Source organism: Chelonoidis abingdonii, chromosome 15 (genome assembly GCF_003597395.2).
Source record: "Chelonoidis abingdonii isolate Lonesome George chromosome 15, CheloAbing_2.0, whole genome shotgun sequence".
Classification (NCBI taxonomy): domain Eukaryota; kingdom Metazoa; phylum Chordata; order Testudines; family Testudinidae; genus Chelonoidis; species Chelonoidis abingdonii.
In genome coordinates, this window is record NC_133783.1 from 31044958 (window position 1) to 31057755 (window position 12798).

Consider the following 12798-nt stretch of genomic DNA (forward strand, 5'->3'; position numbering starts at 1 on the left):
TTTGCATTGATCATGATCATGTTTGAATTTGTATATTTTAATCAAAACAGTGTATTTGAGGTCCATATTTGTAAGCCACCCCATTCTGCATGTAACAATGGGGAATCAATACTGGACATTTCTAGCCTTTTTTAAAAGATACTGCCCAGAAAGTAGTCATCAAAGCCATCCTCTAGCCATATTGCCTAGGCCAGTGGTTCCCATTGGCCCAGAGCAGCAAACTGTGACCACTGGGAGCCGCGATTGGCCAAACCTGCGGACGCAGCAGGTACACAAACCGGCCCGGCCCGCCAGGGGCTTTCCCTGCACAAGCCATGGAACAAGTTTGAGAACCACTGGCCTAGGCTATTCTCCCCATCCCCATCATGTAAAGCAACTCTATCATAGAGACATCCTGGGTACAGAAGTCTTTGATTCTAGATGCTAATATAGTCTTATCATAATTAAACCATGGGATACAGAAGTGCAGCTGTGTTGCTAAGTAGTATCAGTCAAAGTTTGGAAGCACTAATCCCTCATCCTCTATGGGTAATTGTAATGTCTTCATTTTAATCCTGGATTGTATTTGGCCCATATAAAAGACATAACTGCTGTATTTAATTAACAAGCAGGACAAATCCTGCCTGAAAGAGTCAGGGGGAAGACCCATACATCTTTCTATTTCCTTTTGCTTCGGTGCCAACAGCTTATCATAATTTAAAATAAAGATAATTTTAAGGGAATTAGTGAGTTCTGTACTCAGGTATTTAATTTGGGTAGTGCTTATTTGTGTGGGGCCCTCCTGATATATGTATGGATCTTTATCAAGATAATAGCTGAGTTTTATGCCAACATTATTTTCAAACCAGAGAGTACTCTACATTCTCCTACTATGTTAAAGTCTCATGATAATTCTTCCTGTGGAATGACTGTTGAAATAAATGAGTTTGGTACCGGTCCTGTTTGTACCTTCTCTGAAACTTATCCTGAGTATTTCAGTTGCCAAGGTCAAAAGCATGCCTGAAAGTGGGTATGCTTGATATAGTCCTTTAGTTTTAATGACATACCTTTTGTTTTATAGAAGATTAAAATACTGGTCTCGTCCAGAAGATCCAACCCAGTGAGCCTTTTTTCATTTTTTTTAAAAAAAATTCTGTCACTCTGCAGAATTTACAAGAACAAAACATGTACACCTCTACCTTGATATAACACTGTCCTTGGGAGCCAAAAAATCTTACCGCGTTATAGGTGAAACCGTGTTATATTGAACTTGCTTTGATCCACCGCAGTGTGCAGCCCCACCCCTCCGGAGCACTGCTTTACCGCGTTATATCCAAATTCGTGTTATATCGGGTGGCGTTATATCGAGATAGCCATGTATTTAAAAAAAAAAAATTGATACCAGAAACACTAGGCTCCAATTTCAGCCTAAGAATGCAAACTTAACTATTCTAGAAAGCTAAAGGAGAAGTCATGAGAATATCAGAGTTCTTGTTATATCTATTAAACTTACAGGGAAACAATACAAAAATTATTGAACTGTATGAAATGAGAAAGGGAATGGCTGAAATCATTGGTGACTGGAGAGGGCTGTGGCTAGTGAGTGAAACCATCTGTCACTGGATGTTGAGAGGGGAGTGGGTAGAGCTGTAAATTGTTTAGGGACTTGGTATCTTAGAATCTAGCAGCTTCTAAAAAAGGGCAGAGCATTCAATAGCATATATGTTGCGCTTTAATTTTGTAATTACTGAAAAATGGACAATTTCCAGGTCATAGTAAAGATAATGACAAAATACAGTATTTTAGAAAGATGAAAAAAAAACCTATTATGCAAAATAAGGTCTATTATTATAAAGTAACTGTTATTGTTTCATTCTATTTAAAATATTTATCAATGTGCACGGATTTACCAATAAAATAAATAAATAAAAAAGTCTGACCATCAGGGAAAACTCATTTTGCAAGGGCTCACAAGGTATAAATTATCTTGGAGAATGTACTTTGTTAATTCTATTCAGTACCATGAAATTAACTGCCTTTATAAAGTCCTTTAATTAATACACATTCTCATGGTGAAATAAACCAAAATTATACCATATACAATACATATGGATCTATACCACCAACTCCATCATATAGCAGTTAAATGGAATACTAGCACACTATGATGTATGAACACAATTAAATGAAGTTTGCAAAATATGCTCCAATAGCATTCTATTGTAATAATGCAATGGAAGATGGATTTATTTTGTTTAGCTCAACAGCTGGTTTTGTTTTGTGAGCCCTTCCTTGATCCAGTCACCATGTCTCCACCTGCCTCTCTTTAAAGCAACCTAATCTAAATAGCCTCCCAAACCATACCTCTCCACTCGAAGTGTGAACTAGATAGACATCAGATAATGTAGAAGAGAAGAATCTAAATAAAATTAGATTATTAAAACGTTATCTAATTTATTATACTTATCTAAAATAAATTATTAATTATGTTAAGGATTATAGCGGACAAGCAATTCAATGTGAGCTCCCAGTGTGATGCTATGGGGAAAATGCTAATGAGGATGTATAAACAGGAGAAGAGGACATAGGAGTATGGAGATGATTTTACCACTGTGTACAGCATTTGTGAGCATTTGTGAGACTGATGCTGGAATACTGTACCCAGTTCTTGTGTTTATATTTTAAAAAAGATGTTGAAAACTGGAGAGAGTGAAGAAAAGAGCCCCAAAATGATTCCAGGGCTGAAGAAAAAGCCTTACAGAGAGAGACTTAAAGAGCTTAACCTTTATCAAAAAGAAGACGGAAAGGGAACAATTAAAATCTATAAGTATCATCATGAGAAGAAAATACCAGGTAGTAGAAAGCTATTTAATCTAGCAGAGAAAGGCTGAACAAGAACCAATGGCTGGACACTAAAGCTAGACAAATTCAATTGAGAAATAAGGCATGAATTTTAACTGTGAGGGTGACTAGCCATTGGCCAAAACTACCAAGAGAAGTGGTAGAATCTCCATGTTTTGATGTTTTCAAATCAAGACTGGATGCCTTTCTGGAGTTAGTCAAACAGAAGTTACTGGACTCAATGCGGGGACAAAGGAGTGAAACCAAATGGCCCATGTTATACAAGAGGTCAGACTAGATGCTCTAATGGTCCCTTTTGTCTTAAAAATCTATGAATCTATTAACAACACGAGTGCTAAAGTCAGTCCTCAACCCCTGTTTTTAGTGCCTCTGTCCAGGCACTACCTCTTCTGGTCTTGATTCTGTAGTGGGATTGATATGAGCAGGATCCAGAAGCCTGCACTGTGCTTACTGCACAATCAGGGTCTCTCTGCACTCTCTGGGACAGGGATCCTGCTTCTGACTTAGAGCATGTAGCATGCTATTGGCATGTTGGGTGTTATTGTAATAGGAATGATCAACTATAAGAATAAACATGGTGTTAACTTGTAATTAAATTACTTAGCTGCCATAATGACAGGCACTATGGGAATTAATAAAATAATATTAAATTATTACTAATCAAAGAATTACATGAGTATGTTCAGTGTAAATGTTTTTTCAGGAATTTGAATCCATGTAACAAAGATTTTCCTAGGGTTTGGATATCCTGAATGCTTTTATTTTAAAAATATTGAGAGATTTTTATTAACACAAAAAAGCAAACAAAAAGGAATAAAATACAACGTTTCTAAATAAAAATAACAAATGATTTTCAAGTAAAATATGAAACTATGTTAAGTTCCTAGTTACACAATTTATTCTTAAAAAAAACTGTGAACTGGGAGCTGACTTGGAAAATATATATATGTATATATTGCTTATAGCAAATGAAGAGACTTTACCAACTAGGCCAGATTCTTAAACTTGGTTGTAAGCCAATGTAACATGAACAGAATTTACAACCAGTCCTTTACAGTCACTTTTGCAGATTTAAAAAACAACAACAAGAAACAAAAAAAACCCCTTTGAAGTGACTAACTACTTTAAGTAAACATTTTGCATGAATGTCCATGTTTAATTTTACCAATGTAATTTAACTTAAGAGGTTCTGAGTAAACATCAACATATATTTCAGTGCTTTAGGAAATTACTAACCATTTCCTTTGATTTTTTTTGAGACATTTAAAATATCCAAATTTTGCTGTGATTTCCCCTAGGGTAACTTACTTTAAGTTTAATTTTCATGTACTGACAAACAGAACTGGGCCAAATACACTGAGAACAATTAGTGTCTCTGACTATGGGAGTATTTGCTTCTCAGCAGTAGGTTGGGAATTTTGCTAATACTATCACCTATTCACCAACACCTGGAAAAGGCAGGTTGAGTTACTATATTAAATAGTATCAGAGTTGTAGACGTGTTAGACTGGATCTGTAAAAGCAGCAAAGAGTCCTGTGGCACCTTATAGTCTAACAGATGTATTGGAGCATGAGCTTTCGTGGGTGAATACCCACTTCGTTGGATGCATGTATTAAATAATACAGCAAAAATCTTGTTGAAATGCATGGATCCATGAGAAAAGGGCTGCTGAATTATTTCCTGGCTGCACCCCTTACAACACGCCCTACTTTCAAGTATAGCGAAATCTGGGTAACTTTATTCTTTGTACAAAAGGGATAAAAAATGCTAAAAATGTTCGTTCACCCCACCCATCTTCACCCACCCACCCACAGCTAGTGAAAATTATTTTGTTGTATTCTTTAGGTAGAAGTTTAACTAGGGATGAATACATTATAGATACTGATTATCCTTCATAATCAGATTTTCACTTACTTATTGTCTGTAAACTTGTGGATAGTTGATCATACACTTAGCTTTCAGCGTCCTGCATACATTGGATATAGTATACCTGTAAAATGGCTCTGCCTATATATTCAAATAGTAGCTTTCATCCAGACTGATTGATTGTAAAGCATTCTACAAACTGATTGTACAGATATACAAGAGCTCAATATTATTACACTGTTTTCTTCAGAGTAAGCTGTAATATGATGGCCTCTCTATTACTCAGAGATCGTTATTTTTTGATAGATAATTACCTGAGAGTATCTCCACTTCTGGCACTTGATGCTAGTTGGTTTAGCCAGACCTGGCATAATATTTTCCAGATGATCCAGGATTATCGGCTGCACCTTTTCCTTATCCCATTCTAGATGTGCAGTTCCAAATGGTACACTTGTGTGCACAACAACAGATGGCCCAAATTCGGAAGACTCTGTGTGGGTGACATAGAAGGAAAGACAACTGCTTTCAAAAATAACCCCCAAACTTTCACTGAATCAACTGAACTAAGGATTGGTTACACTGCTCCTAAATTTAAAAACTTAGTTGTGGAAATTGACAGTGGATGTCACGGATGTCAGTCTGCCTTAAATGAAACTAAACAGAATACCTTACACGTACCAGCCACCATCCTTACTACTAAAAGTTACTCAGTGTATTTTAGGAGAGACATAGACACTTAAGGCTACATTTTCAAAGTGATTTCGGTTGTTCCCTCAAGTTATTGGATGCACCCTCTTGTTCACTGAAGGTTTTTTGTGACCCCCCTGCAAAGGTTTTGTGACTATATTGAGCAGATATACGTAGGTAAAGTACCATTTATGATGTAGATATCCATTTACTACAGAGTGAATTGAAACAGAGTTCTTTAAGTTAAGCAGACCATGTACTAAATCAGGACAGCAATACTAACAACTTCACTACTTAGTGCAGAATGTTCTTCTTTATTAGGGTTTAACAACATGACTTAGTTTGATAGATATACAGTTTGAGCCTGGGTTCTCATCTCTGCAGTGATGTCAAGTTATTTGCTGCTCATTCTGAATTATGCACAAATGTGTATCAGAAAATGAAAAATGGATGCGAGTAAATAAGTTGGATGTTTTGTTCTACAGGAGAATGTGAAGCTCTTGGGGAATGTATCACATTCCCTAGTGGATGTAATTTGGGACTGGCTAATTTCCAGGGATTTGATCAGGCCCCTTAGAGATTGCTGTTGTGGGGAGGAAGGAGGATGGGAGCCCATTGGGAGGGAGAAGTGGGTCAGGAATCCTACATGTAGTGAATCTTGACTGAGTCCAACTCCCCTGCCCAGCAATACCTCTCTCCCTTGCAAGACTACTCACTGAGATCAGCTTTCCCCTGATACTGGGTCTTATTTTATTTCAGCCTAAGAAATAATAGGAGAGACACAGCAAGTGTCTGCAATAGAGGTTGATGGTAGGGCCTGTAACAACCTGCTGCAGTCCTGCTCCCTTGACAGATACCAGCCTGTTGAGATCTGGGTCTCACAGTTGCATTCCCCCAAGTGCAGAACCATGTCTGACATCACTCTTGGCTATAGTCTGCCTGGTCCACAGAATCAGTGTCACAGAGCTCCTGAGGCCCCCAGTTGCTTGAACACATCCCTTCAGAGTCCCCATAGCTGGAGAGTTCTGGTTCCCCTAGTTACAGCAGTCAGGGTCCATGTGGCAGTAAAGCAAGGAAAACATAGGCTTAACAAATGAATTTACACACACACACACACTTTACTCTTGAAAAGCACAAGAGCATTACAGATCTATGTAAAACAAAACAAATCTCTTGAATGCACTATCCCTCCCCCAGTCTACTTCCCCTCCCCCCTTTGTGAATCCCTGGATTTGGTTCCAATCCACAGAAGCAGTGCTGCCCCTGAGCTGTGGGCCCTGGGGTCCCCGCCTCAGAGGTGGGCTGTTTGGTGGGCTGCCCCAGAGCCATAGACCCTGAAAGCCATGGGATCCCCAGCTCAGAGGCCGTCTGGCAGGCAGCTGCCATGAAACCATGCGGAAAAACTAGAAGGAAATCAGACAGGATTCTTTCAGAACACAGATATGTTCCCTAAGTGTCACAGTGACTTCCTTGTATGGAGCATATTTGTGGGAGGACAGCCCTTTTCATAAGACTTTAAAAGCAGAAGCTGGGAAGCTAGAGGAGGATTTATTGTATAGAGGGAACGAAAAGGGATGGAACTGTGCTATAAAGGAAAGCATGCCTCATTTTGGGGACATGAGAAGCAAGTTGCCTGAGAAGCATACGCACCCTCAGCACAGCATAGTAAATATACTCACCTTAGGTGCTAAGAGTTAAGTGGCATGGGCTTTGAGGCAGCCTATTTCCAGCGATCTATGTGTTTACACTGGCCACCAAATACAAAGAATAAATCATGAAGCTTCTGAGGCAGAAAAGGAGAATAATAAAAAGGGAAAGGCTCCTATTAGCTACAGTGAGAAGACTGAGCATGTCACCGTATCACAAAGCAATGAGGAACAGCAATGAGGAGATGTGTTATTGTTGGGAACAGCAGAAGAGAACTTCCTGTAATTTTGGCTGAAACCTAAACAGCCATGAATTTAAAACAGTGGTTATTGGATGAAGGGCATTTTTTAAAATTAAGGGTTTTTCTTGGATGCTAAAGTTCAAACACACAAACAAAGCAAATCAGAGTCTTAAAAAATGGCCAAGATCTTGGCCAACTTCATTGTAGTTTTGTAAACACAGTAGTGTGGTAAAGCATGTTAGCTCGCAAAAGTAAAATTATAATCTCAGATAAGTTTGTCTGTTACAGCTCTTCCAGTATGCGTTGGATTCAGTGCTGCTTTTTTGCTCAAGTTAACTTTAGCTGATTGCAATCACACAATTCATTTTTCACTATGAAATTTCAAATTTGCCTATGTCCTAGCTTCACTCTGCTGCCAAAATATAAACAAGTGCCAACCATTTGGCATGATCCCACATTTATTCTGTATGACTATTCTAATGTTCTGGAGGGCAGGTCATAGTAAAATATAAAATACACTGGCCTACTGTAGCTCAAGGGGATTGTGATTATCTGTCAACATCCAGAACTCCTATTGCCGCTTTCATCATTTTAGAACTCTCTGAAACACAGCAGCAAATGCCAAGTGTAATTCAAACAAATAACATCCAAAACTGACACAGACAAGCAGCCACACCCATGACAGCTAGAGTATGAAAGGATGAGTCAAGAGGGGGAAGCACTTCCTCTTTCAGATCTGAACTGTTAAAGAACTGCATGATGTATAACCACAAGTGATGTGATGTGATGTATTACCAAGTGTTCTAAAAGTCTGAGGATCATAACTAATTTGCTTACATATTTATATAAATATATATATGAATTCTGTCAACTTATATTCACCCTTTGGTGCATTTAAAAACACAACCTACAAACCTTAAAATTGACTTTTTTTCTTTTTCATCTTTTTCATTCTCTCATAATGTTACTGTCCTTTTCTCATACAACTCTCTCTCTCTTCCTTTCACAATGTTCTCTTTCCTCTTCCTGTTTCTACCATAGACTATTTTCTTCTCTGGTTTGCCTTCCTCTCCTTTCATTTCACCTGCTGCCCTTTTCCTCTTCCCATGTCCAGCAGTGGGTAGTGAGTCAGAGAAAGGGGGACTGGGAAGGAGGTGCTGTTAGTTGGCAAAGGATGGAGAGATGTAGGAGCTGCTGGCAAGTGGAAGGGAAAGGGAAGTGTTGCTTGTGGCTGGGTGGGAGAGAAGTGCCATGGCCTTCCAGGGAAGCACACAGCCTGCACCTGCTGTTCGATGTTCAGAGACTGGGGGAGATGTCACTCAGCTGGGCTGCATGTGTTATTGTGCAAAATCCCTTTCTGTCAGCAGGCATTTCATTTCCATAGCAGCTCCTTCACTGCTATGAACTGCTAACCAAGTGTGTGAAACTCCATCTCACGATGGGATGTGTCTGCTGCAGGTTTAGTTTTATTATAACCCATCTTTCCTCTTATACATCTTGCAATGCAAATTGATATATGTCATGTCCGAAGACCTAAAGAAAAAACAAACACAGAAATTGCAAACATGTATACCGACAAAATCAGAACCAATGTAAAAGTTCAAGGAGTGGCACAGAGTTTTCTATAAAAATTAATCATAGACACATGTAGGTTTAGGTACACACAAGAAAAAATCCTTCATAAACAACAGAAAATTGTTCATGGCACACAGCAATCATATTTCAGGTTGCTCCAAAAGAACAACCTCTGGAGCAATATGAGACTTGAATTATCACGACAAGATAGTAAGAATCAGAAAATTAATTTTAAGGTAAATATAATTTTCAGACTAAAACCTGTTTTTTTTGGGGTGGGGGAGGTTTATTAAATTATCTTTGGAATAATCCAATTTATCTTCATAGTTTTGACTGACCATACACTTGGCATCCAAATATTATTTGCATAGTTGAAGTGCTGGAATAAAGCAAATATTTAAATTCTCTTTGCTTTATTAATAATAATGATAAAAAAGCAGATGTAGTTAGTGGGATAAAGCACTCCTGCCTGCAAATTCATCTCTTATAAAATGCATGTTCTTAACAAGCAGTATCACCTCTCTTGTCTGGATTGAGTCTCAACCAGCTCACTTCCATCCATCTCAACCCCTATCCCATCTATAAAATGGCATATTAGACCGAGCCATCCAACTGAGATGAAACGACTTAGAAGTGTGTGCCATCCACATGCTGACGGCAGCACAGCACAGCCCATTGCACTTATCATCTCACTGTCTCCCCCCAGTGGCTTTTTACATACATGTTGAACAGAAGTGGCATTAGCATACAGCCGTGTAGGATCAGACAAGAGAACCTTTGAGGCACCCCTTGGATTTTCCTGTTCTGAAAAAACTGAATGAATAAAATGTGAACTAGTCTGCCCAAGTCCAGGTCCACACCTGAGCCACCAAAAACTCATAATCAATGATACTGTAAACTGCTGATAAGTCTAAAAAAATTGCCATGGACATGGAGAAGGAAAGAGTGAAGAGGAGAAAGTCCCAGCAGGAAAATGAGAGACAGAGGCACCAGGCCCAAATGGTTCAGACCCTGGTTGACCTAAGGTCCAAAAATTCTGGACTGCCCACTCTCTGCAGTCCTTCGAGAACTCCATGGTAGCAACTCTCTATGTCCCGCAACATACTATGTGGCATCATGGGCCACATCCTTACCCTTACCATTCCGTGCCAGAAGACAGCAAGGAAAACCACAGCTGGTGTATGTGTAGCCACAACAAACTACATTTGTACACAGAAATGGACAGAAATGTGTAGTGCCTTTCCAATTTTAACTTTTAATCTATATTAAAAGATTCTATTGCATTGCCTAGCTTTTTGCACACTAATTTTCTGCACTGTTTTTGTCACTCAGTAAACTTCTATATTTTTGAAAATAAAATATATTTACTATTTCACAACACACATTGCAGGCAGCATAGCCGTACTCAAAGAATCCAGTGCTTGTAAATGTACAGCACTACAGAACTCATAGGTTCAGGAAAAGTCTCATATTTATAAATATTCAGCAAGCACGACACAATTCCTAACAACTCTTAAAGCTCCAGGCCCCCAGAAAGCATTCCAGCACAGAGCACTACTGTGGCTGACTTTTGGGGTGCTCTTTCAAAGCCTCTCTCAACCACATAGCTCCATGCCGAGCTCTTGTAATGGCCCTTGTGCCTGGCTCTACAGTGTCAGTAGACAGCTGCTCCACCTCCACCCTGGCGGGCAGCTTTGCCCCCTTTCCCTCACAGATATTATGCAGGACACGAGAGGCAGCTATAGCCATTGGGATATTTTTCTCACTGAGATCCAATCCGGTGAGTAAACATCACCAGCATTCCTTCAATCTACCAAAAGCACACTTTGCTGTCATTCTGCATGTGCAGAGCTGGTAGTTGAATCTTTACTTTGGGCTGAGCTGGGGGCGGGAAAGGGATAGACTTGGGCCCCCAGAATCACTACTGACATTTCAATATTGCCAGTGGTAATCCACTGGTTGGGAAATAAACTGGGTCTGCAAATATAGGAGAATCATGCATCTAGTATTTGCAATGTTCATGAGAATAGTGCAGAGCTCTGTGGGCTCGATACTTCTGTCAGAGATGGCAGATGTAACAGTGTCAAGTGGGCTTGTGGGATTTAAAAAAACATGAAAATTATGGGATAGGGATGGCATTATGGTATGGAGAAAGCTGCATTCTGAGAATTTGACCTTTAACTTCCAGAGATCCCTGAGTGACTCACTTCTATCTCATAACACATTGCAAAAATTCCCCAAAGGCATTCCCCTTGACAGCCATGCATAGCACACTGGGATACACTGGGCTCTTGGTGGGCCACACTTTGCATCAACACAAGAACTCCTGGTGAGTACATGCAGTGCCGATGCAAACAGCTAAGCGTGCATGCGCCTGAGCACTATACAAACTTTGTTGGCTGTGCACCGAGGTAACTTGTGTTGACCAAAGTTTGTAGTGTAGACATGGTCTTAGAGTGAGTGGCAGGGTAAGTGTCTATTTGCATTAATGAAAAAGTCTCTCTCTCTCTCTCTCAAAGAAGTTCACAGGTAGTACTTGAGATTCTTGGTCACATCTGGATTCTTGTATCATGTCAGCACCCAGTCATCTGTCTGGTTAATGCTTGTAATGCTTCTCTCTGATGTGGACCAGGCCACCACTGAGCTAGTGCAGAATTATGGCTGCCAGTTAGATGAAAAGTATTACTGTTAGACAGCATATTACCCCTGCAATAGAACCTCAAAGTTATGAAGACCTTGGGAATGGAGGTTGTTCACAAGTTTGACACGTTATAACTCTAAACAAAATATTATGGTTCTTTCAAAAGTTTACAACTGGATATTAACTTAATACAGCTTTGAAACCTTACTATGCAGAAGAAAAATGCTTTTAACCATCTTAATTTAAATGAAACAAGCACAGAAAATGTCTTTACCTTGTTAAATCTTTTTTTAAACTTTCCCTTTTTTTAGTAGTTTACGTTTAACACAGTACTGTGCTTTACAGTATTTGCTTTTTTTGCCTGATTGCATACTTTTGGTTCTAAATGAGGTGTGTGGTTGGCCAGTCAGTTTATAACTCTGATGTTCGTAACTTTGAGGTTCTACTATATTTCTAAGGTCTGCGGTAGCTTCCAGTTTGCTCTCTGTTGCAATTCAAGGTGTTGATTTTGATCTAGAATGCTTGATTGACGTGGGACCCAGGTAACTAAAAGACCACCTTTTCCCCTGAGCTTGAACTGAGGTTAGCCATATAGCTTTTGCTCACAGTCCCCCAAAATATCTGGGGGACTAGGGACAGGGTTTTGCCAATGGCTTTTCCTCTTGATTTGACAGATACTTCATTTGTCAACTTTTGGAGTTTGCCTGTTTTCTTAGGGCTCAGTTATGGCTTAATATCCCCACCCCCCCAAGCCCCTGAGTGCGCTACACCCATTTTACCAACATTTAGGAGGATGCAGCATGCTCCCCTCTGCACATCAACTAGCTCTGCTGGCCAGTAAGGAGTCAGGGCCTAGCATGTCATCCTCACTTTGGGGTTGATCATGCATGTTGGGACACAAGCAGTGCACTGTCCCTGCACCAGAGGCACAAAGGGGAAAGACTCCTTTTGCTTTCCCCATCAGCACAGTAACCATTCACAAGCTGACTTTTGCTCGGGGGTGGAGACTATTAGAAGGATTTTTTTTTTTAAAGTGGAAGAATATTTTTGTTACTTTGGGTTTTGTTGTTGCATGTATCATATCTTTATAAATTCTTGCACATGGATACAGAGAGGGGGCTTAGCTGAAAGATCACTAAATATTTTAATGAAATAAATATTCCTAACCTGCTGTGACTTGTTGCTGTGCTTAGTAGCCAAAGATTTCGAGATCGGGGCTGGTTCTTTACAATCTCTCATCTCCTTTATAGCATGTACATACCAAACTTCAGAAAACAGTCAGTTGAGTTTTCAATTCCT

At 39.6% G+C, this 12798-nt stretch overlaps 1 protein-coding gene and 1 long non-coding RNA gene across 4 annotated transcripts in view; both read right to left on the reverse strand.

The window, feature by feature from the left end:
* The window catches only part of LOC142047814 (uncharacterized), a 498924-nt gene that overhangs the window by 212674 nt on the left and 273452 nt on the right, over nucleotides 1-12798 (reverse strand). The gene's annotated exons all lie outside the window — the stretch shown is intronic.
* RNLS (renalase, FAD dependent amine oxidase) overlaps nucleotides 1-12798 on the reverse strand; it is a 132185-nt gene that overhangs the window by 10414 nt on the left and 108973 nt on the right. For all 3 annotated transcript variants that reach the window (XM_075072686.1, XM_032770296.2, XM_032770298.2), the window contains one exon: nucleotides 5023-5198. In XM_075072686.1, the coding sequence (XP_074928787.1) occupies nucleotides 5023-5198 (176 nt within the window). The remainder of the gene's footprint in view (nucleotides 1-5022; nucleotides 5199-12798) is intronic.